A 26061-nucleotide genomic window follows, 5' to 3' on the forward strand; every position below is an offset into this window, starting at 1 on the left:
CTCAGAATTGGCACTGTGGGTCAGAGGCATTTGTCCTAGTTCCAGCCTGTGGGAACATGCAGGTCCTTAGTGTCATTACTGGTTAGCACTGGTGTCCATAAGCCTGCTAAGTGTGTTTGATTCCAGAGCCAGTCAGTATAGACTGTGCCCAGTCTGGGGGAGGTCTGTGCGAGATTAGCTACCTAGTTTTAATATTTGTGTGGTTAGTTGCAGCTCATGGAACATCTTGAGGCGGTCAGCTTATAAAACTCGATAATGTTTTGAGTTTCTTACCCTACTGCTGGATAAAATAATAGCAAAAATACAGGTTTAATAACACATTCTTTGGTGTTTTTTTTTTTCTTTAGAAAATGTACAAATATACTATTTGTGCAAATTTAATTGAAGTGAAAAGTCTGATGTATCTAGTATGTATTTTAGCATAGTTTATGTACCATCCTATGTAAGATACAGTGTGAAAAATCACCTCTACTGATAGTGTGAAATGCTCACTGATTCCCAGACAGACCTAATGAAAATGCACAACAACCACGCTTTCTGGATTGTTTTCCCAATGTAGGTCAATTGACACTTATTTATACTGGAGATTCAGTTTTCTTTTATGTGCTTTGGAGTCCATTTATATTAAACATAGACATGCTTTCTTTGTAGAGTATGCTGGATCAAGGACATTGTTGTGACAGTGACAGGGGAGAACATGGAAGCAATGAGGAGTATCCTTCAGAGGTATGGCCACAAGCGCATCTCACTGGCTGAGGCCGGAGCCACGCGCCACAGATCAATTTTCAATGGACTGAAAGCTCTGGCAGAAGACCAGCCAGATTGTAAGCTCACTAAGCCAGAAGTTGTGATTATCCACGATGCTGTAAGACCTTTTGTTGAGGAAGACATCCTCCTGAGAGTTGTCATAGCTGCTAAGGAGCATGGGGTGAGTGATTGACACGAGAATGGGCAACCATGGTGCTTGGGTATTTTTCTGTATTTTGATAGTAATATATTTTACTGGCTCTAAGTGGGGATGGTGACCTGATGACATGTCAGCACGGCAGACTGTGAGGCTTGGACTTCTTTAGTTATATCGTTTATCATATTGTGATGAGCTATATGAAGAGACACTAATGTCGTTAGAATGTATACCTATCATGTTCATTCAGTCATTTCTTATCCTCTTACAGTTAGCTTTTTCCCCTCTTCATGCTATCTCTACCAACATGAGCACTTGCTTACGCACACACACACAAACACTCACACACACACACACAAACACACACATCCATTACCAGGTACGTTCTACATATGAGAGAATATGTGGTTTATTTCTTCCTGAGACTGTAAGGGATGGACATGAGCTGTAAAAAAAGGATATAAAGCTAGTTATTTTTCTAGTTATAATTCTGTTCTCCATATTTTTATTTTTGATGGTGGATAAATATATCAAATATATTAAGTACTGAAAATGTAAAACTTAATGTACAGTTTCACAATTTCCATTTCAATGCCAATTCCACTTATCACAGCTGAATCAAGAACAGATAAGTAAATTTAATAGGACTATATCCCCTAAGGAAATAGAAGCTGTCATCAAAAGTCTCCTATCCAAAAGAAGCCCAGAGCCAGATGGTTTCAGTGCAGAATTCTACAAGACCTTTGAAGAAGAGCTAACACCAATACTCTTCAAACTGTTCCACAAAATAGAAACAGAAGGAACATTACCAAACTCATTCTATGAAGCCACAATCACCCTGATAACTATACCTCACAAAGACCCAACAAAGAAAGAATTTCAGGCCAATCTTCCTTATGAACATTGATGCAAAAATATTCAGCAAAATACTCACAAACAGAATCCAAAAACACTCAAAGATATCGTCCACTATGACCAAGCAGGCTTCAGAGTATGCAGGGGTGGTTCAATATATGGAAATCCATCAATGTAATCTACCATATAAACAAACTGAATAGAAAAGACCACATGATAATCTCCTTAGATGCCAAAAAAAAAAGCATTTGATAAAATCCTGCAGCCATTCATGTTTAAAGTCCTGGAGAGATCAGTGATTCAAGGCACTTACCTAAACATAGCAAAAGCAATATACAGCAAGCCTATAGCCAACACCAAACTAAACGGAGAGAAAATTAAAGCAATCGCACTGAAATCAGGGGCAAGGCAAGGATCCCCACTCTTTCCACATCTCTTCAACATAGTACTTGAAGTCCTTCCTAGAGCAATAAGACAACTAAAGGATATCAAGGGGATTTAGTTTGGAAAGGAAGAAATCAAAGTATCAATATTTGCAGATGATATGATAGCACACCTGAGTGACCCCAAAAATTCTGCCAGGGAAATCCTACAGCTGAGAAACACCTTCAGCAAAGTGGCTGGATACAAAATTAACTTAAAAAAAAGTCAATAGCCCTCCTGTATACAAAAGACAAAAGGGCTGAGAAAGAAATTAGGGAAACAACACCCTTCACAATAGCCACAAAGGACATAAAGTATCTTTGTGTAACTCTAACCAAGCAAGTCAAAGACTTGTATGAAAAAAATTTTCAGTCTCTAAAGAAAGAAATAGAAGATATCAGAAGATGGAAAGATCTCCCATGCTCATGGCTTGGCAGGATTAACATAGTAAAAATGGCTATCTTACCAAAAGCAATCTACAGATTCAATGTAATTCCCATGAAATTATCAACACAATTCTTTACAGACCTTAAAAGAAAAGTTCTCAACTTCATATGAAATGAGAATAAACCCGGAATCACTATAAATAATCCTCTACAATAAACATTCTTCTGGAGGTATCTCCATCCCTGATCTCAAACTGTACTATAGAGCAGCAGTAATAAAAACTGCATGGTACTGGCATAGATACTGGATAGTGGATCAATGGAATCATATAGAAGACCCAGAAATAAACCCACACACTTATGGACACCTGATTTTTGAGAAAGGTGCCCAAACCACACAATGGAAAAAAGATAACATCTTCAACAAATGGTGCTGGTCTAACTGGATGTCTACATGTAGAAAAATGCAAATAGATCCATACTTATCACCCTGCACAAAACTAAAGTTCAAGTGGATCAAAGACCTCAACATAAAACCAGACACATTAAATCGGTTAGAAGAAAAAGTGGGGAAGAGCCTTGAACTCATTGGCACAGGAGACAACTTTCTGAACAGAACACCAACACAGGATCTAAGATTGACAAACAGTGAATGGAATCTCATGAAACTGAAAAGCTTCTGTTAAGCAAAGGACACTGTCATAAGAACAAAAACGACAGCCTACAGACTGGGAAAGGATCTTTACCAACTCTATATCTTACAGAGGGCTAATATCCAGAATATATAAAAAACTCAAGAAGTTAAAAAACAACAAATCAAGTAATCCAATTAAAAATGGGGAACAGAGCTAAACAGAGAATTCCCAGTAGAGGAATATTGAATGGCAGAGAAACAGTTAAAGAAATGTCCTTAGTCGTCAAAGAAATGCAAATTGAAATGACCCTGAGATTTCACCTTACACCCATCAGAATGGCTAAGATCAAAAACTCAAGTGACAAAACGTGCTGGAGAGGATGTGGAGAAAGGGGAACCCTCCTCCATTGCTGTTGGGAATGTAACCTTGTACAACCACTTTGGAAATCAATCTGGCACTTTCTCAGACAATTAGGAATAGTGCTTCCTCAAGATCCAGCTATACCACTAATAGGCATATATCCAAAAGATGTTCAAGTACACAAGGACATTTGCTCAACCATGTTTGTAGCAGCTTTATTTGTAATAGCCAGAAGCTGGAAACAACCCAGATGTCCCTCAACCGAGGAATGGATACAGAAAACAAGGAAATCATGATCTTTGCAGGCAAGTGGATGGAACTAGAAAAAGTCATCCTGAGTGAGGTAACCCAGAAGCAGAAAGACACACATGGTATATACTTACTCATAAGTGGCTATTAGCCATATAATATAGGATAAACATTCTAAAATATGTACTCCTAAAGAAGTTAAACAGCAAGGAGGACTCTAGGAAAGATGCTTAATCCTCATTCAGAAGGGTAAACAGAATAAACATCAGAAGCTGGAGAAAACAGGGAACAGGACAGGAGCTTACCACAGAGGACCTCTGAAAGACTACCCAGCTGGGTATCAAAGCAGATGCTGAGACTCAAAGCCAAATTTTGCAAAGAGTGCAGGGAATCTTATGATAGAAGGGGAGATAGAAAGACCTGGAGGGGACTGAAGCTCCACAAGGAGAGCAACAGATCCAAAAAATCTGGGCCCAGTGCTCTTTTCTGAGTGTGATACTCCAACCAAGGACTATGCATGGTGATAATCTAGATGTAGCACATGGCCGATGTAGCCCATGGCAGCTCAGTGTCCAAGTGGGTTTTCCCTAGTAAGGGGAACAGGGGCTGTCTCTGACATGATCTCAGTGGCTGGATCTCTGATCACCTCCCCCTGGGGGGAGAGCAGGCACAGAGGGTTGGGGGTACAGGCCACAGAGGAAGAAAATGCAGCCAGTCTGCATGAGACCTGATAGGCTAAGGTTAGATAGAAGGGGCCTGGGGAGGGGCATGGGAGGAGGATAGGGAGGGATGGTGGGATTGGGAGGAGACAGGGGGCTATAGCTGGGATACAAATAAAAAAATTAAAAACTCATATATATCCATATATGGTTTTATTGGAGAATTCATACATGCGTAACACCAATTCTTTGATATACACAAAATAGTTCCATATATTACACATTAAAAATAAATTTGCATACTAACAACAACAAAACCAAAAGAATGAGGGTGAGTAGTCTCACAGGAGCAGAGGTGTCTTTAAAGATAGCTGCACCACTGCAGAACGTGTTTGGGCAGGCGCTACAGCTCACGGGAGCTGGAAACATTGAGGACTGGATAGGTTGCTAAGCTAACACTAATTTAGTTAAGTTAGCACTGCAGCTGGAGAAATCGGAGAGGGCCTTTTCCCAGGTTGCTTTGTTTTCAGTTTCTCCTTGGCAGTTTGGCCAGTCTCTTCTTCCAGGTAGTTTCTTCCAGGCAGCATGGTTGATGTGCCCTTTGTGGGTAGCTCCACTTTTCTGAGAGTCTTCTTGGCTGTTCTGTCTCTTTCAGGTGCTGCTCTAGGCTTTATTTTTTTTTATAACCAGTATATTGGAAGAAGCGTAGAGTCTCTCTCAGTTTCAGAGACTTCCTGAACCTCCAAGTTGTTTCCTTCCTGAGGTTAATGCACTTCCCTCCAGATTTGTTTCTGAAGAAACTGCCACACAACATTCAGAGAGAGAGTATAGGTTAATAGAACCCAGATGTTTTTGTATTGAAAATTGTCTTGGTCGCATTTTAAGTGACAAAAGGATTGTTTTTCTTGTTCTAATTAATATGCTGAGTGTCATTGTTTTATGTGCAATTAATAAACACATCAAAACATGTGGCACTTACTTTTTGTTAAATATGTCAAGGACAATTCTTGAAAAGAAGCTGTCTGTAAAATGGATTGACTGAGGTTGGGAATGTTGTAGGATGGAGACCTCCCCAGACCTTATCTTTAGCTAGCTTTTAGCCCCTGGAGTAGACATTCGTTGTTCACCTCTGTGTTGGAAGTATCATCCTGTGACTCATAGATTAAAAAGCCTTTGGCACTTACTAATTTCACAGAGCACTAACTTCCCCTAGTCCCAAAGCTAAGCTTGTCGTCAGATAGCATCTATGACTGACTGTAGAGCTTTCCTCTTCTTTCTCTAGTTACCTGTGCTATTTCTACTTATGCACTTGAAGAGTATCTTGATTTATGACTCTCTTTGGTTTGTTACTATAAAAACTTTATGAACTTGCTTCCATGTTGGGACATGAAATTTAGAGTAACCTAAATCTGTGTTCCAGGCTATGAGTAGTCAAATTTGGGTGCAGAATAAACTATCTCTTTTTCCTATTAAGGTGAAAACTGTGTGTGTGTATATATGTGTGGTTTTTTTTGTTTTTGTTTTTGTTTTTGTTTTTGTTTTTAATGAACATTTGTGGCAATTCTTACTCATTTGTCATTTTCTTAAACTGTGCCACAGTTTTTGAAATTTAATCACATATATATCTTAAAATTAACAACTTGCATTTTTAATGAAATTTGGATCTTTCTAATTACTTTTAAAAGGATGATTTAGAACCAAGACTTTATGACAGTAAATTTTTTGAAAAGCTATGAGATATATGGCTTCTTTTGGAGACATTGTCTTGGTTTTGTGGATGAGAAAGGATGATTTTCATGAATGGTAAAATCATGAGTTTCATATGCATACATGTACTAAGGATTTTTCTCCATTTATTAATGTTTAACAAGATGTTACAACTGGTTCATATTTAAATCCAGAGAAACACAAACTTCTATGCAATAAAAATAAATTCCTAGATGAATTAAATGAGAAAACCAGGATTTCCATGGTGGAGTCACTCAGACCCAACTAGGCAGAACATATTTGCATGTTTATTGAACATTTCTCTAATTATCTGCAAGCTTTAGAATGATGAAGAGTTCAAAGGCTACATTCAGATAATGTGGGATGGTCCACTCTAAGGAACAGGTTTTTCCATTGATGTGATTGGTAACATGCTCTTAAGTTTCCATACGGGACTAGTAGTGCATGTAATACTATCTCAGTAGTCCCAGCTACAAGCAAGTGATACTTTCTGCCAATGTATACTAGTAATAATGAAAAAGCATATGCAGCTTAGAAAAGAGTAGTTGGATTTCTTCAAAGATTGGCAAATATTGCCATTGCCATTGTTTTAACCTGTGAGTCATGTTGCCCTAGGACATGAGAACTCTACTCAGCTAGAGCCACTGAATCCATGGCATTTTAGTTCCAAAACTATCACTAGGGATGGGATACAACAAGCATCTAAGAATAAGGTTGGCTGCATACAGAAGCTTGTAAGTGTCACCAGGACCCACTTTCTCTGTGTTTAGTTATCTTCCCAAGTTCCATATGGAGTCAAGATGGCTTCTCTATAGGCCAAAGGCTAGATGCTTACAGGATTATCTCTTACTGTTAATGGTATTTTAAGTATAAAATATTAAATGAATGGTCTGTTCCTATTACTTTCAAAGTAAATTATGTCATTCTTTCCTGTTTTTTCTTTCTTTTTTTTTTCCTGCTTTGGATAAGTCTGCAAAATAAACTTAGATTTTTAAGAATTTTTTATTAATTATTTATTATAATTTATTCACTTTGTATCATGGCTGTGGCCCTCTCCCTCATCTCCTCCCAGTTTCTCCCTCCCTTCCTCTTCTCCTATGCCCCTCCCCTAGTCCACTGATAGGGGAGATCGTCCTCCACTTCTGTCTGACCCTAGCCTATCAGGTCTCATCAGGACTGGTTGCATTAGATTTTCACAATGGTTTTCCCTTGGAGATGGAGAGATGGTTTAGTGGTTAAGAGCTGTATGCTGTTACTCTTGCAGAGGACTGCAGTGCACATCCTCGCATTCATGTCTTGTTGTTCACGTCACCTGTAACTCAGTCTTCAGGGATCTAACGTCCTCTTCTGGCCTCTGCAGGTGCAGGTACTCAAATCCGTAAGCCCACACACACAAATGTACACACAGCATTAAAAAACAAAACAACAACAACAAAAACTGTGAGAAGTAAATTTTTATTATTCCCTTGAATAATAAGAAGATGCTCACATCTTTTTTCTCATAATTGTTCACTTTGTAGGTTGTGCCTGGATATGAGCTTCTTTCCTCTCTGTCTTTGGGTTTATTTTATTGTATATGAAACTAGATTCATATCTTTATTCTAGGAAATTATGAACCATTTTCTGGTTATTTTCTGCCACATTTCCTATCTGTATATATTTTCCTTCTCTCTCTCTCTCTCTCTCTCTCTCTCTCTCTCTCGCTCTCTCTCTGTCTGTCTCTCCATACACACACACACACACACACACACATACACACACATGCATGCTAGATCCTTTTATCCCATCTTCATGTCTAGTTTCTCTTTCATGTTTCTGTGTTTTTAGGTAATATGTTTTCTATTTCATTCACTTTTGAACTGTGTCTAATCTCCTGGTTAGGAATCCATTTAATATTTTTCAGTTCTTTGGAGTTCTTTCTAGTCCTTTCTCAAATGTGATTAGTCTTCTTTCTGTTTTTGATTTTACATTTTCGTCCTTTAATATTTAAACCATTTATATGTTGCAGCTAATTGTACTTCTTGGTAGCTGTCCAACTTTTCCTTTCTGTTCACTTTTGCTCATGATTTGTTTCCTCCTTTGCTGTAGAGTTTGAGCTGTAGCAGATGTCAGAGAGTGAGTCCTGCTCTGTTTTGGCAGGGCTTTATCGGGGAGAATCTCGTGGACATGGGATAAGGTGTGCTTCTGAAGCATGGATTTACGTTCTTTCTGCCAGCAATTCCAAGTGCATTACCAACTTTGAACAGCATCTCATTGATTCTTGGTTTGCGGTTTTGTAGATCCCGGGTAACATTAAATCAAACGATTCCTGCACATATGCCAAGCTGATCGTTAGGGCTTTCCAGAAGCAGCTGGCCCTGATGCACTAGGTCTGACGCCAAGACAATCTTGCTTGATGTTTTCCTTGATTTAGGTCTTCTACCGTTTAAATGAGAGTATGTCCTTTTGTCAGATCCTTGTCCTAACCAAGTGACACAGGTTCAGGATGTTAGTTACCACTCTTCGTTGTTTGTTAAAGTTAAATATCCTTATTAACCTAAAGCATTTTTATAATCTTATTTCCTTTGTTTCTAGCTGTTGTCTTTGTTACTCTGTGGAAATTTTGTCATGAGCTCAGTAATGTTTTTTAAAAAAGATTTTTTTTTTTTTTTTAAAAATTCTGTTTCTATGCCAGTACCATGCAGTTTTTAGTATTGTTGCTCTATAGTACAGCTTGAGATCAGGGATGGAGATACCTCCTGAAGATCTTTTACAGTAGAGGATTGTTTCAGCAATTCTGGGTTTGTTGTTGTTCCATATGAAGGTGAGAATTTTTCTTTCTAGGTCTGTAAAGAATTGAGTTGGTATTTTGATGGGAATTGCTTTAAATGTGTAGATTGGTTTTGGTAAGATAGCCATTTTTACTATATTAATCCTGCCAAGCTATGAGCATGGGAGATCTTTCCATCTTCTGATATCTTCTTCTAATTCTTTCTTCAGAGATTGGAAATTTTTTTTCATACAAGTCTTTGACTTGCTTGGTTAGGTTCACACCAAGGTAGTTTATGTCATTTGTGGCTATTGTGAAGGGTGTTGTTTCCTTAATTTCTTTCTCGGCCCTTTTGTCTTTTGTATACAGGAGGGCTACTGATTGTTTTTTTTTTTTTTTTTTTTTTTTTGAGTTAATTTTGTATCCAGCCATTTTACTGAAGGTGTTAATCAGCTGTAGGAGTTCCCTGGTAGAATTTTTGGGGTCACTCAGGTATACTATCATGTCATCTGCAAATAGTGATACTTTGGCTTCTTCCTTTCCAATTTGTATCCCCTTGATCTCCTTTAATTACCTCCCCCTGAGGGGGAAGCAACATTACCAGGCCACAGAAGAAGACAAAGCAGCCACTCCTGATGAGACCTAATTCACTAGGATCAGAAGGAAGGAAAAGAAGTCCTCCCATGTCGGTGGATTTGGGGAGGGGCATGCATGCAGATGGTGGAGGAAGGGAGGGATTGGGACAGGAAGAGGGAGGGGACCACAGGGAGGATACAAAGTGAATAAAATGTAATTAATAAAGAATAAAAAAATGTAAATTGATTTTAAAAATAACTAACTAAATAAAAGGGTTTAAAAAATTCTGACTTGCATTGATTTGTTTTTTTATTGCAACAGTTTAAAAAAAATTCTTGCCCACTGCCATTTTGACAAAAATAAAAATCTCCATCTCTTCTAAGCATGAAATAGTCATATACTTCTACACTTGCGTTAAGATAAATAGCAACAAGGATTTCTTTCCAGGGAAATGTTAGTGAGTGAAAGTATGTAAGGATAATAAAAAATGTCTAAGGTTCATCGAGACTTGTTTGTACAGGAACAGCCAGGCTACTGCATACTAGGAGGACTGGCAATGGCCAGCTACTGTGTGCTCCAAGAACTGAAATCATAACATGAATTGTAAAGGATACAGTATCTGCCAAGCAGTTTCCAAAAGACTTTCCTTAGAAGAAGGCATATGGAAATCTGCTTGTGTTTCTTTGTTTCCTTAGGTGAAAAGCTTGATGTATCTATGCTTACTTATGTTTTAATAATTTATAATATAAAGCTTATATTATATAATTATATATATTACCATTTTCTAATCAACTTATAGAAATAAGCTATATTTGCTGTCTGTACTTCCATATCCCCAAGGCATAGCAATATGGTTTGTTCTAGAACTGCTCTTTCTAATGTCTTGGGGCTTCCTCTTTTAGAAACGAAATGTATTTTCAGTATGCTCTACAATAAAGGATATCACTGGTCCTTGTTCCAAGCTCTTGGAAGACCCTACATATTTGGAATTTTTAACTAGTAGGCTTTTTGTTGTTGCTGTTGTTGATATTTCTGATCGTGGAACCACACCTGACATGATACGATTTGGGATGGGAGCTGGTCACCAAAAGGTCTCTGATGCAATTAGAGGGTTAACACTTTGAGCTGGCCCATCATCACAGAGGGAAAGGGAACAGAGATTAAATTGAATTACAGAGAACCAACTGAATGGGTCATTCTTATGTCAGGAAACTGCTGTGACTCTGTAGACTCTGAAGCTCAGAACAGCTGCGTGATTATTGTGACACACTGAGGTACTGAGAGTCGTGTGCCCTGAATCGTGGAAACTTTGGATTCCAGGTGCTCCCACACCATCCTCCATGTGGCTCTTTACTTGGGAGCTGGTCTGACTTTTATCCTGTGTGATCAACTGGGATTGTACGTGTGACACTTTCTTGAGGTTGTGTGTTGTTTTCTCAGACTTGGGTAAGGGTACTGGGAGCATTCTCTCTTGTGGCTGAGAATCCCACTTGGGACTGTTGTCTGAAGTAGGGGCATCTTGTCAGATATTACTCATTTACTCTGTGGTGTCCATGCTAACAAGGTGGCTACTATGAGAATTACGGCATAGTATGGCAGTTGGAGCTGAAATAATAAAGTTTTTACAGCTGGCATTGTTAGCCAGCTCTGCCTTCTTGAGCATCCCTTTTGGTGCCCGTGAGTCTATTTTCTGTAATTGCTTTCCTCTAACCGTTTGTGTGTGCATCTCAAACCGTATTCTCACATTTTATGTGGTTTCTTTATTTTATTTTATTTTTGTTATCAACAATCTACTGATCTCTGAAAAACTAAATTATGCCCATTTTATAGTTTTCTTCATAAATCTTAAAGTAAAATCCCCAATTTTGTGGTCTTACCCTGATTTCTTTTTGTTTGTTTGTTATTGGATGCTCCATTAAATGTATAAAGGCAGAGGTATATGTTAAAAACTTGATTCTGCATCCTGGAATATGTATCTTCATAGCAATAGAACATTGACTAATCTCTCTCCCACCTCCTCTTTCTCCTCTCCTCTGGACCAGGATATCTCACTCTGTTCTCTCCATTGCTTAGCACTGACTGATTGTTTTTTATTAGCAATACAACAGTCAATAGAACATTGACTAATGTTCTATTGCTATGAAGAGACACTATGACAGTACAATTCTTATAAAGGAAGACATTTAATTTAGGCTGGCTTTCAGTTTCAGAGATCTAATCCATTATTTTCATGGAAAGAAGCATGGCAGTGTGTGGGCAGACATGGTGCTGGAGATGTAGGTGGGAGTTCCAGATCCCCAGAGAGTGAGACTTGAGTATTTGAAACCTCAAGGCCCACACCCAGAGACACACTTCCTCCAACAAGGCCACACCTAATCCTACAAGGCCACACTTCCTGAAAGTGCCACTCCCTATGATACTCTGGGACCATTTTCTTTGAAACCACTCCAACACTAAACTGTTCTGTCCTTGGAAGGTCAAGGAGTAGGGGTTTGCACTTTGGGGGGGGGATGGGTAGATGAGATTCCTGTTGCTGGACTGGAATTGTGGGGTGGAAGGCAATTATTTCTCAGGGCCTCTCTAGAGAAGGCCTCTGAGGTATTCCTATGTGCCCCACAGTTGACCATCAGAATGACTTGAGGCAGCTAGATTTAAGCTGTTACCCCTTGACATCTGACTTGGTGGTGGGAAGTATGAAAGGGCTCTGAGCTGGCCTCAGGGTGTTCTGCTCTCATGATTTACTGTGTTTGTACTCATTTAGATAGGTGTCATCCAGCCCTTAGTGGACTGCTACAAGACAACCAGTGTCAGGACCTTGGTCCTTACTGTTGCTGTTTGCCACAGCTTGAGCCACAGCAGGAATCTTCACCTATTTTTTCAGCAAACCATGTACAGATCCTCATAAGCACTATATTGATGATTATTAATATTTATATTGATTAATCTTTTAGTTAAACAGCAGTTATTCCTAAACCAGCTGTATACCCAAAGCACCACACAGACATCAGGATTATTTTAATGAACCTCGAGCATAATGCTGGCCAATAATTACTCCATCCTAAACCTCCAAGCCCACATAGCTTCCTCCCTTTCAGATTTCCTGGATTATACTTGCTTTTTAGTCATATCTTAGATACAGTTCATTTCTCCTGATATTTCCAGGTCCTCTCAGATCTCTCCTCCCACCTCCTTTTTCTCCTCTCCTCTGGACCAGGATATCTCACTCTATTCTCTCTATTGCTCAGCATTGCCTTGTTGTTTTTATTAGCAATACAAGAACAAATGGTAGCATGTTTACACAAACTTGAGCTAGGTGATGCCTGGATTAAAACCAGATGGGGGGGTAGAGAAATCAACATTTGAATGAACAAGGGTAAATTCTATATATTCCACAAGAACATTATACCAACAGCACTACTGAAAAGTACAGTATGATTTGAACACCTAAGAAGATTCCTTCCTCAGCCCTTTATATTTGGGCCTTCCCCTAATCCTTAGGGATTGAAAACATGTAATTCAGGGTCACTAATGTGGCAGTCACGAATTGGGGAGATCATAATAATTCTAAGTATCATAATATGTGTTTATCTTTATTCTTCAACAACTTTACATAATACTAAGTATTACAATATGTATTTTTCTTTATTCTTCCACAAAATTGACCAATTTTGTTATTCTTTAGCAACTGTTTTTACTGTATAACAAAATGACTAACTTTTTAACAAAAAACTTTTCTGAAATTAGTGAGTGATTGCTTCTAATGAGAGTCTAGATATTTTGTTTGTTGATTATGTTAAGAAAACAGTTTTAAACTGTTATAAAATACTTCACACAAAGTTTTACATAGAAATCACTTCATGGGTAGGAAGAATATTTTATAATTCTAGATTTTTAACTAATTTCTAGTTTAAAAATGAGTCACTTATATTGTTTCTTTGGAGACAGTGACATATATGTAACTGGAAACATTGGTAAGAGTGTATCTATATAATGTTTGTCTTATGCAATATGGCTATATTTAGCAGTGATTAGCGGCACAGTGGCAATCCTCTTAGGCTGGGTTTGTGTTCAATAGGGAAAATATAAGTCAGCATTCAGTTTTACAACTCCAAGCCATGTATTCTGGGCATGTATTTTGGAGCAGAGATGGAAAATCACTTGGCAGACATTTTATTCTGCATTTGAAAATTTGGCTTTTAAGTGGAATTAACTGTGATTAATTACTTGTGTTTGATTGTCATCAGTGTGCTAGAGAGCTGCCTTATTTGTGTGAAGGTGACATAATGATCTGGGTGGCTGGGCTCCACACTGTCATCAGGGAACAACTTTTGTATGGATTTAAAACCAGAGGTAATGAAGGTATTCTCCTGCAAAGCAGTGAGCTTTAAACTGAACTGCTATATGGGGACAGTTGACCTGTGTTTGCTCACGCTGGAGAAGCTACCTATTGCTCCAGGAGCTTTCATTCAGCTCAGTTTTAAACCACGCTTCTATGTCCATCCTATGATTTGCTTTCAAATAGGGTTGGAAGAAATATGATAATGATAGACGATTCTGTCTTGTGATTCAAGTGAAATAACGTTCATTAACACACATTGAATATTTAGGAATATTAGAATTAAGGTGAATATTTGCTTTCCAGGAGTTAAAGGTTAACCAATGGCATAGAGTTCCTCTGATGACTTTTGTTGCACAACTAGCTTAGTGGTGTTTTAGCAACACACACACACACACACACACACACACACACACACAACACACAAACATACCACTCCCCACCCTCCACACACTCAGGGTGAATTTTCCCTGATATCTCAAACCTTTCTGGAAACACACCTCATAAACATACATAGAGGTTTGTTTTCATGGTGATTCTAAATTCTATCAGGTTGACAATGAAGGTGAATCATCACAAGGTTCTTTTCCTGTTTTAGAATTTTCTGCCCTGTTTTTGATCTTGGTATTGTTGTTTGTAAGGCTTTTCTGTTTCAACTTGATTTTCATGCATTTGCAGAAGAATATCTCATTCAGTTTCTTCACTGGAGATTTTCCTCCATTTTCTTTCTCAAAAAGTTATTCTTTTCTTTATCAAAAAGTTATTCTTTTCTTCATCCTCATTCTTACTACCAGCAGTAAAACTGACTTGACTTTTTCTGTGGGCTATCGCAGCCACTTGGAGGGCCAGGCAGTTTTCTGGATGTACTGTGATACCCTCTTCCTTTAGTTTTCTGACTCTCACCCTCTACAGCTTCTAAGAATTAACTTACAGGTCAGAGCCACTCCTCAGCCTGAAGAGCACACTGCTGTAATTCCAGAGGTAAACAGCTGGTGATGCAAATACTTTCACAGTTGCTGGTGTTCCATTATTTGACAGTTCTGAGCCTCAGGGGGCTTGTGTCCACCAAGAAGTATTTCTGCTGCACATAGTACAGTGTCTGATTAACTATAATGCATATGCTGTTTCTTTTTCAACTTGTCATAAGCTGGAGCCATTTCAGAAAAGGGAATCTCAAGTGAGAAAGTGCCTATGTTTAGTTGGCCTCCATCGGAAATTAGATATTCGCCTTTCACTTTAATTGTTTAGGCATGTCTATTGGGCTTTTTTGATTAAGGATAGATGTAGGAGGGCCCAGACAGCTATGGGCAGTGCCATATCCCGGCAGGTAATCCTAAAGTATGTATAAGTATATATGTATATGTGTACACATATATGTATGTGAATATATGTAAAGATGTATATATATGTAAGTATATGTATGTATGTAAATGTGCATGGGCTTGCACACACTCATGCACATTACCAACAACAATGAAAGCAAAAGAGGCCATGAATTGGAAGAGGTGGGATATCAAGGAGGGTTTATAGAGGAAAGGGAAGGGGGATGATGCAATTATATTATAACCTATTAAAAATCATTAAAAAAGTCAAGGTAAGTTATCCATGGAGCGCGAGCCAGTAAGCAGGACTCCTCCATGGCTCCTGTTTCAGTTCTCGTCACCAGGTTGTTGTCTTGAGCTCCTGCTCTGATTTTTCTTGATAGACTGTAAACTGTAAGATGAAATACACACTCATTTAGATGGTATATCAATGATAGGACTTGATGTAGAAATCTATGGAATGAGTGCAGATAGAGAAGTCTTGAGTCTCAGGTCTGTGATATTTTTAGTTGAGAAAATAAGAATATACATTTTATATCATAACATCAACAGGGTGCATTTTGTAAATAGTTCATGAAAAGTAAGCAGACACCCTTATGTAGAATAATTCTAATTATTCAATATTGATTCATTTAATTATTAAGGCAACAGTTATTCTTTAACCCACTCTTATATAAGTAAGAGACAGAAAAACCTATTAGATTTCTGATAACCTTAATGCAGATATTAATTCTCTAAGCTATCTTTTCTACTTCCCATCCAAAACCCCCATAAACACTTGTGCATATTTTGTTTTTGGGCTTCTTCTCTCCATCATGGCAGTCCTCAGAGCAAGCTCCTCCAGGCCAAGTGCTTCTAATTCACACTACCCCATTGAGACCTGTTCCTGCTCCTTCTCTCGCTCCTCCCGGTCCTTCTGTCAACCCCAAGCCTTTGCACCTTGGCTCCGTCTACCTCTCTTCTGCCCAATCCAGGCCATAAGCCACTTTATTTAGCCAAACATGGATAATTTGGGAGGCAAAGTTTATACAACATCAGTTTGGATACTTGAGAATTTGCTTATAAAACAATAAGGATCTTGTGGGGCAAGGAATTAACATTTGAATATATAGTAATATCAGATCAGTCCCAGCACTCTTAGACTAAAAATTGTGCATTGTATTTAGCAATGTGTGAATTATTGGTGACATTGCTATGTGTTCTTCAGTTGAGAAAGTAAAACCCAAATTGACATGAATTCTGGAAAGCTTTGGAGGAAACAGAAGTTGGAATCTGCTGCACTGTAGTAATTCATATTTACTTTAAACTTGTATGTTAGGTGGTTCTTCCCATATCATTGACAACCACTAAAAACAAACATTTAAAGGAGAAACTTTTGTTTTGGCTCATGGGTTAGAGGCATCAGTCTATGTCATGTGGGTCTTGTTTCCCCAACCTCTCCAGGCTTCCTGGGAGGACAGCTCTTTTCTAATAGAAAATAACCTTATTTAAAGAGTAAATAAACAGATATGTATAATAGGCCTAGATAACAGGTACCAATTAAGAAAGCATTCAAACTCATACTAACTCCCCCTTCTTTCATATGATTCCCTTCACTCTGCCCAAGGTTTGGTTACGAATCTCAACATCTGCTTTGATACACTGCTAGATAGAGTCTTTCAGAAGCTCTCTGCAGTAGGCTTCTGTCTTATTACTTGTTTTCTCCTACTTCCCTTGTCCATCCCATTTGTCTTTCTAAGTGAGGATTGATCATCTTACCCCAGGTCCTCTTTCTTGTTTATCTTCTTTAGGTGCACATATTTTAGTATGTTTATCTTATCTTATAGGTTTATGTAAGTGAGTATATACCGTGTGTGTCTTTCTGCTCCTGGGATACCTCACTCAGGATGATCTTTTCTCAAACTCAACAAGCAATATCTAATTCCAATATTCATGAGTGACTTCCTAAATTATACACTAGCTTAACTTACAAGGCATCAGATCAAATACTACTAAAATTAGTTATAAGCAGCAAGTCTCCATGTTTGAGTATATTTCAGATCAAATACCCACTGAAAACTAAACCAGCTGTATACTAAATACCCACTAAAACTAAACCAGCAGTAATTTAATAACATACTTCTATTTAATTTATTGTTAGCACAATATAAGAATACACAGGGGAAGATTAAAAGAAGTGAAAGGAAATTGGCATCCAAGAACCTACCCACCAAAGATTCGCCTCTGGGATCTATAGCACAAGAAGAGGCACGACTTTCTCAGAGACACATGCTAAATGGCCTAGGTACCCTGACCTCGTCAATGCAGTCTAGACATTGGATTCTCGATTGGAAACTTTTATGAGTGGCGACATGAGGAGACAGAACAAGAGTCTTAGGAGTGACACATGCCCTTCAAGGGTGTGTCCTCATGTGACCCAGTTCCTACAAATAGATTCCATCTCCTAATGGTCCATTCAGATTAGAATTCACCAATAGATTAATGTTGGAGCCCTCAAGGTTAAGCTATTTCTCAAGACTCCACTTACAGTGGTGTTGCATTGAGGACCAAAACTTCAACATGGGGAGTATTTCATATTTAAACCACAACTAGATACTAGCTTGAGGTGAACTTATGAACCAGAGTGGGTGGCAGTTGATAGAGCATGCCTGTACAGTAATAGTGCTACTTAATGAAGGACTGAAAACTGAGGCAATGTAGAAAGATGACTGTTGGTTGTGTGCTCGAGGGACACTGGTAACAGCATGTAAAGGGAAGCAGTGACCCTTAGGAGCTGGAACTATTTGTGTGTTTTTTCAAGATGATGTTTTAAACTTTGACTAAATTATCTCCTATAAAAATAGCTACTGAAGTGTAATTTTCATAATTCCATTTTTGTGCTTGACACTTCTCATGTGACTTTGCGTGTTGAACTTTTACCCAGCATCTTTTCAGGAATTACTTGTCCCAACCACTCTTTAATGAATCCACGAAAGACCTCTATAAGCAATATGGTGTCATCTGCATTAGAAGGATATAGTTTTTGATCACTTTGATTACATTTTCTTAAGAGATTCAGTTAATCTCCATTATTTTATCTAATAATGAAAGTATGGCAGCAAGTTTCTTTATCTTATTTTCTGATCATAAAAAGAAAATTTAGTCTTTACTGTTACGTATGATCTTAGCTATAGGATTTTCAAGACGCTTTTTAGTGGATCAAGCCACCTTCTGTTTCTAATTTGTATGCTTTTTGTCAAGAAGGGAGTGTTGCATTTCCTGGTGTCTCCTCTGTCTACTGTGGTGTCCATGTGCTTCAGCCCTTGTTCTATTATTATGGTGTTTTGGATTTTGGTATGCTGAATCAATCTGGTGGTCCTGGAATAAATTCCCCTTGGTCATGGTGTATAATACTTTTTATATGCTATGAATACTTATAAGCAAAGTCAGCCTTCCATGTCCTCAGGTTCTGAATTATAGATTCAAGCAACTGTGGAGGAAATACTTGGGAAAAAACTGCATCTGCAGTGAACATGTAGAGACTTTCATCTTGTCAGCCCCCAATAATATACTGTAACAACCACTTATATTCTATTTACTTTGTATGTGATGTAAGTAATCTAGAAATGATTTAAAGTATCTGAGAGGCTATGGGTAGTTATATGTAAATCCCGTGGCACTTACATAAGGAACTTGACTGTGCTCATGTACTTCTGGAGTCAATTCCCTGAGGGTGCAGAGGGAGGATTGCATTTAGGGATTTGTAGATATATGTTCATGAGGATATTGCTGTGGTTACCTTCCCTGTGGTGGTTTTGCTTTGTGTGGGTATTGAGGTAACACTGGGTGCTGTGTGGTAAATGAAGAAGGGTCTCTTCCTCTTCCCTCACTTGCTGTTTACTTGTTGGAAAACTTTTGAGGAATTTGAATTTGTATTTTTCTTAAAATCTTTACGTAATCAATGAAGCCATGCAGGTCTTGACTTTGCTCATTATAGAGAATTTAAGCTGTTAACTCCATTTTTTTTTTCTTTTGGTGACAGGCCATTTCCAGCTTTCCATGCTTAAATTCATTTTGATAGAAGGTATACATAGGTAATCAAGTCACAAATGCTTCCTATCATAAACATCATTTTTCCAGAACCTGGAGTTTTTATAACTTATACTTAAAAATTGTTCAAGAGGAACAAAGACACACATTGATAAACAATACTTAAGCCAAGTCATTCAAGTATTTTTATATTGTTTATGTTTTCTTCTTAACGTATCTTCAAGTTTATTACTGATCTTCTTGAATCATTGGTTTCTTTTTTAGTAGCATATTTTTCAATTTCTGCATATTTCTGAAATTTCTAACTTCTCTAATTTCTAAACTAAAGAGAGATCATTCTTAGTATGATTTGAGTCCTTTAAAATGTAGTGAGTCTTTTTTCCTTAGCATATTATTATTATTATTATTGTTATTATTTTTAGCCATGGAAGGTTCAGAGTCTAAGAAACTCCAAAAATTTCATTCTTCCAAGAAATGTCCCAGTATTCTATTTTGCTTGCATTTCTTTTTTAAAACATTTTTAATTTTTATTAATTACAGTTTAATCTCTTTGTATCCCACCTGTAGCTCCCTCTCTGTTCCCCTCCCTCCCTCTTCTCCATCCATGCCCCTCCTCCAGTCTACCGATAGGGGAGGTCCTCCTCCCCTTCCTTCTGATCCTAATCTCTCAGATCTCATCAGGACTGGCAGCATTGTCTTCCTCTGTGGCCTGGTAAGGCTGCTCCCCTCCCTAAGTGGGAGGTGATCAAGAAGCAGGCCAATCAGTTTATGTCAGAGACAGTCCTTGTTCCCATTACTAGGGAGCCCACTTGGACACTGAACTTCCATGGGATACTTCAGTGCAGGGTTTCTAGTTATCTCCATGAATGGTCCCTGGTTGCACTATCAGTCTCAGAAAAGACTCCTGTGCCCAGATTTTTTTGGTTCTGTTGTTCTCCTTGTGGAGCTCCTGTCCTCTCCAGGTCTTTCTATCTCCCCCTTCTTTCCTAAGATTCCCTGCACTCTGCCCAAAGTTTGGCTATAAGTCTTGGCATCTGCTTTGATACCTTGCAGGGTACAGTCTTTCAGAGGCCCTCTGTCCTGCTCCTTGTTTTCTTCCTCTTCTGATGTCCATCCTGTTTACCTTTCTGAATGAGGATTGTGTATCATATCCATAGTCCTCCTTCTTGATTAGCTTCTTTAGGTGTACAGATTTTAGTATGTTTATACTACATTATATGTCTAATATCCACTTATGAGTGAGTATATACCCTGTGTGTCTTTCTGTGTCTGGGATACCTCACTCAGGATAATCTTTTTAGGTCCCACAATTTGCCTGCAAATTTCATGATTTCCTTGTTGAATAGTATTCCATTGTGTAAATGTACTACAATTTCTGTATCCATTCCTCAGCTGAGGTGTATCTGGGTTGTTTCCAGTTTCTAGCTGTTCCAACAGATTATTTTTATTAATTATTTGGGAATTTAGTATAATGCACCCTGATCACTCTTGATTCCCATTTCCCCCAGGTATACCCTACCCCTTCCCCTCTTCCCCCAAATACCCATAGGAAAACAAAACCCCACCTGTTCCAATTTGTGTTGCCCATACAGTCATGGGAGCAGGGTCAAATTCCCAGTGGCCAGCCCCTTAAAGAAGACTGAATTCTTCTCCACCCCCACCTTTGCCAGAAGTCATTGACTATGAACAGCTATAATTTAAAATTTTTAAAATTTGATCATTTTATAGCCAGATGCCAGTCTTTTCCCTCATCTCCTCTCAGTTCCATTCTCACATCTTCTTTCCCACATCCTTCTTCTCATAGAAGGTGAGACCTCACTGCAGGTAAGTGTTCACACTGCCCTAGCAGGCTGCTAAGGGTACTATACTAGTATGACTATGGTCTGCTGGAGAATTTTCTATGCCACTTAAGAATCTATATTTTGCTATTGCTGATTGGCACATTCAACAAAACTATGTGGCTTAAAATATTTTTCAAGTCTTTCATTTCCATGTTGATACACTTAATTGATGTGACTTTATTGAATATATCTGTCTTAGTTAGGCTTAATGAAGCACCATGACCAGAAAGCAAGTTAGGGAAGAAAGGATTATTTGGCTTATACTTCCATTTTGCTGTTCATCATCAAAAGATGTGAGGACAGGAATTCAAACAGGGCAGGAACCTAGAGGCAGGAGCTCATGTAGAGGGCATTACTGGCTTGCTCCCCATGGTTTGTCAGCCTGCTCTGTTATAAAACTCAGGACCACCCAGAACCTCCATCCTAGGGATGGCACCCCACAATGAGTTGGGCCCTCCCCCATCAATCACTAGTTACAGCTGGATCTTATAGAGAGTTCAATTGGAGTCCCCTCCTTTCAGATAACTCTAGCTTGTGTCAAATTTACAGAAGAATCGACAACATAGTATTACTATTGCCAACTAGCTCTCAGGGTTGATTTCTCAATTCTAGAAGGTTTTCTTTATGGGGTTTTGTGGACTTGGTAGCTAAATATGTTTAAATGTTATATTTTCCTGATGGGCTTACACAAATACATGCCTCTTTGCATGCTAATTATGCATACTTACAAACAACGTGTAGCTTGATTTTTAAAATGTGATTTCACAGGTTTTGGTTTTTGATTAGTTTATTAATCCATTCATATTTAGTGCGTCAGATAATTGGATTTATATGAACCAATTTTTGTAACCCACCTGGCAGGAATGAAGATATTTTAAAGAGACACTTGTGTCCCTTCATTTCATTACAAGACTATTGAAACAATGGACCCTAAGAAATTGGAAGCTTTCTAGGAATTTTGCAACAGGTAAAGGAAATGCTGAGGCCCTGGAGAGAGCCAAAGGAGGAACTTGCTTCTTAGAAAAAGACTTATAACTTGTTGGATGTCCTTTCCAGAGAGACAGAAGCTGAGGCATTGGTGGTGGATAGATCCGTAGATACTGCTTTGTTTTGCTGTTTTAACCTTATCCTCATGTTAGGACTGGGAGACAGACTTGACACTTTCTTAATTTCTGATTGATGTTGGAATGCCCAGCCCATTGTGGGTTGTGCCATCCCTGGGCTGGTGGTCCTGGGTTCTATAAGAAAGCAGGTTGAGCAAGCCATGGGGAGCAAGCCAGTGAGTAGCACCCCTCCGTTGCCTCTGCATCAGCCTCCAGGTTCCTGCCATGTTTATGTTCTGACTTTTCTTCTGTGATGAAAAGTGATTTGGAGATGTAAGCTAAATAAATTCTTTCTTTCCCAAATTGCTTTGGTCATGTGGTACAGCCATATCTAATGGAATAGTGAAAATCATAAAGCCAGTACAGCTGCTTGACAAAGCTTTGCTGCAGCTTGAGGGTCTTTTATTGTTCGTACAACTTGGGGATATTAGATTGATAGAAATTTTCTTATGAATCATTTATGCCTTCTCCCAGAAGAATTGCTTCTAAGCTTTCCCAGGGATGTCCTGACTATTCTACTCCTCCCACTTCCAGAAAGATATCCTTATCCGGTCCTACTTGAAGGACTTCCTTACACTCTGGAGGTTGTGACTCAAATAATTAGTCCAGAGACCTCCTTCTGAGCCTCTGACTCAAAGATACTCTTGGCACATCTGCCCCTGCACTTCCTCAGAATCCAAACAGTCAGAACAGAGTAAACTTAAAAGGTAAACAATATTCGGTAGGCTAGAGATTTGGCAGCAGATCAAATTAAAAGTATCTTCCTACTACAGATGGACAATGAATGGTGTGGGTACATGAGAAAAGAATAAAGTATTAAGACTATCTTTCTTAGAAAAAGTGAGCTCATACAGGGCCACTGTGGTGTCATATGACCAAGGAAGAAAAGAATACGAAGATTAGACAAATAAATAAATTCCACAAATAAATAAAATATAAATGCTGTGTTAGGGCAGAAATTAAATAATAACTGCAGCAGCTTTGGCCTGAAGACTTTTCTTGGGCTTAATGACAATTAGCACTCTGACTATTAAAAGTTGATAATATACTTCTTGGGACATGACAGTCTTCCCAGGCTGTCTTGGAGATTTTCTTTCTCTCTAGTGTCCTTGAAACCATAAGAACTACTGCCTAAGAACAGACTGTCATGTTTTGGCAAAATATGACCTTGAAATTGCAATGCTGTTAAAAGTTAGGTTGTGGGATTGATGAGGGGAAAATATTGTAAAAGTTAATTCTGTTCTGTCATGCTTTATCAATAATGGCTACATTTATGACCAAGTGGAAACAACATGTCTGGCAACAAAAATGGTATGATCTATGTTTTGGAACACACATGTATCCCTGCCTACTAAATTCTGCATAGATAAAGAGAACGCAGACTGCCAGTCAGTCAGGAAGTAAATCTCCTCCGGATCCCTGTGCCTGACTCATTCCTCCCTCCCTGTTCTTGCATCTACCCTTCTTCAGGCCCTGACCTCACCCTAGGCTAGACCCTGGCAGTCATGGTGTTTCATGTTTGCAATAGTAACCCTACCAGGACTGTGTTTTGTTCTTAGCCTGATATAGATGGCCTACAGTATACATGTTAGCAAAAGTCAAATACTTATGACTTGTTCTATTTAGCTGAAGAGGCATTGTTAAAAGAGTGCTATTCCATACCCTAAATTGTTGTATTATCATTTAAAATGTTGCTTTTTTAGACTATGCCATTTTACAAGTAGCTTTTGACTCTATCTTGCAAATGGAAGATGCCTCTATATCTGACTTGACGCATGGATGGCCAGTACCACCATTCATGCAGCATAGACTGATAACTTGTTACTGAGAGCAGAAAGGATCCTATTCACAAATGTATTGGGTTGCTTTGGACACATGAACATAATGATATATTCAGGAAAAGACATTCGTGAGAATTTAGTCGACACCCCAGAGAGAGGAGAGCTTGCAGCTCCCTCATCTGGACTCTATAACGAGAGGGAAACATAGCCCTGCCCTGGTAAAAAAGTCAGTTGATCTGTTATTTGACTACCAAGTGTGTACACCAAGGGACCAACAGGCAGAGGAGCTGACTGCCTCAGGCTCTTTGGTTTGGTTGCTCTCTAGTTTTGATCTGGCCCCACTCAAGTTGTTGCCTGCCTCTCCTCTGTTTGTCTGTCACACTTGCTGCCTATTTATCTGCTCGGCTTGTCTGCACCCAGTTCTCACCTTTCACCTCTGCTGCTAGACTGTGTAGCTCAACTATGACCCTCGTGTTTGACTCTATGTCAGCAACTTCAGTGCCTTTCCAAATCAGCTTACCTCCACAGACTCTTCTCTGTGTTAGTTTTCCAGCTTTGTTGAAACTGCTTGCCCTTTCAACTCCTTACAGTCGTTTTGTGAAATACATAAATACCTACAATTATGTATATGTATTTGCCTCATGATGTGTGATGACAGTTAGTATTAGCCACTAATACTAATTAATAGTGGATAAAAAGAACCCGTGTTTGCCCATCAAGTAAAGCAGGAATGTCTTGCAAATTAGACATTGTGGGAAGGCACAGACATGTCCATGTATGTTTCTGAGCTAGTGTTCTTAAAACAGAAATGTTCTTACACGACTCTATCCTTCTTTCCTCCTGTGTATTATTATTGTTGTTATTAATAGATCCTCTCTGTGTTACAAACTAAAACCAATTGATAGAATTATTAACTCTTTATTCCCTTCTAGAACCTGGAAGGAGAGAAGTGAACACGGGTACATGGTTTATATTTCTTGTTAGGCATTTTTGCTTTCTGGGCCACCCTATTCATGTTGCCATACATTTTCTAATTTCTGGACACTTTATCTCTGTTCATTTTTTTAAATTGCAGTTGAAAGGGTGGATTATGTGTCTATTATTTAGTTCAGTTCGTTTTTCAACCAGTTAGTAAAAAAGGGAGGAAAACAACCATTTTTTCTTTGCATTTTAAATTTGCTGGTATCTTAATGATGAGCTTTTTCCTGCATTAGAATTGCTGTTGGAGTTTATTTTGCTTAGATTGAAGAACACTGTGTGTAGTCTGTAAAGTTAACTGGCTAGTAAAGCATTGCTTTCTTTTTCTTTTCTTTTTTTTTGTGTGTTTTTATTTTCTCTTTTGAGTTGTTGCTTCTATTGTAACAGACTGGATTACTGTTTTCTTTCAGTGTGACAACCATCCTCCTGTCTTTCGGCTCTTACCATTTCTGATGGGGATAACGAGCTTCTGTAGAGAGGTGTGGTAGCTCTTGTGGCTCTGAATCCTAGAATTCCTATTGGATATAGAAAGTGTCTGGATACCTTGCTTCACTGTAGACATGGTTCCCTTCATTCTCTGAACACAGTACCCAGAGGTGCTTTGAAACCTACCTGTGATAGCTTACCTGGGGACAGTTTCATAGCTTTTCTAGTCCCTTCATATTCAGGTCATACTGTCATCTTTGGATGCAATGCTCTATTAAAAATGGAATGTTTTTGAAAATATGTTTCTATTTACAGATACTGACTGGGTTCCTACCATCCACCTTTCTAAGAAATAGTGTTCGTTTGTTTGTTTGTGACTTGGCTGATCACTCTACTGGAGTCTTTCGCATAGAGAGCTTCTGATGTCACTTTGTCAGAGGCCAGAATGTTGGGCATGTGTAGATGTCACATAGAGGTGACAGGGGTTTGGCATAGTTGCCTCTGACTGCGTTGATCTCTCCTCACACTGTGGATTGGTATCACTTCTAGCTGTTCAGCTCTATTTTTAACAGGGCCAGTGGCATACTTATTCTGCAATCTGACCCAATTAAACATTGGCCTTTCTTCAGGGGTAGGTTTAAGACCAATGTTTGAAGTTTGTTTTGATCCTAGTGGGTGGGAGTTTTGCTAGCTATGCTTCCTGTGTCTTCTGGTAAATAGC

The 26061-nt window shown here is 38.6% G+C and overlaps 1 protein-coding gene across 6 annotated transcripts in view; it reads left to right on the forward strand.

The window, feature by feature from the left end:
- The window catches only part of Crppa (CDP-L-ribitol pyrophosphorylase A), a 310932-nt gene that overhangs the window by 8543 nt on the left and 276328 nt on the right, over positions 1 to 26061 (forward strand). For all 6 annotated transcript variants that reach the window (XR_009585522.1, XM_060367222.1, XM_060367216.1 and 3 more), the window contains exon 2: positions 652 to 928. Coding sequence is in view for 5 of the 6 variants with exons in the window: in XM_060367222.1 (XP_060223205.1) it covers positions 652 to 928 (277 nt within the window). In the remaining variant the exon portion in view is untranslated. The remainder of the gene's footprint in view (positions 1 to 651; positions 929 to 26061) is intronic.

The sequence above is a fragment of the Meriones unguiculatus genome, chromosome 1 (genome assembly GCF_030254825.1).
Source record: "Meriones unguiculatus strain TT.TT164.6M chromosome 1, Bangor_MerUng_6.1, whole genome shotgun sequence".
NCBI classification, from domain to species: domain Eukaryota; kingdom Metazoa; phylum Chordata; class Mammalia; order Rodentia; family Muridae; genus Meriones; species Meriones unguiculatus.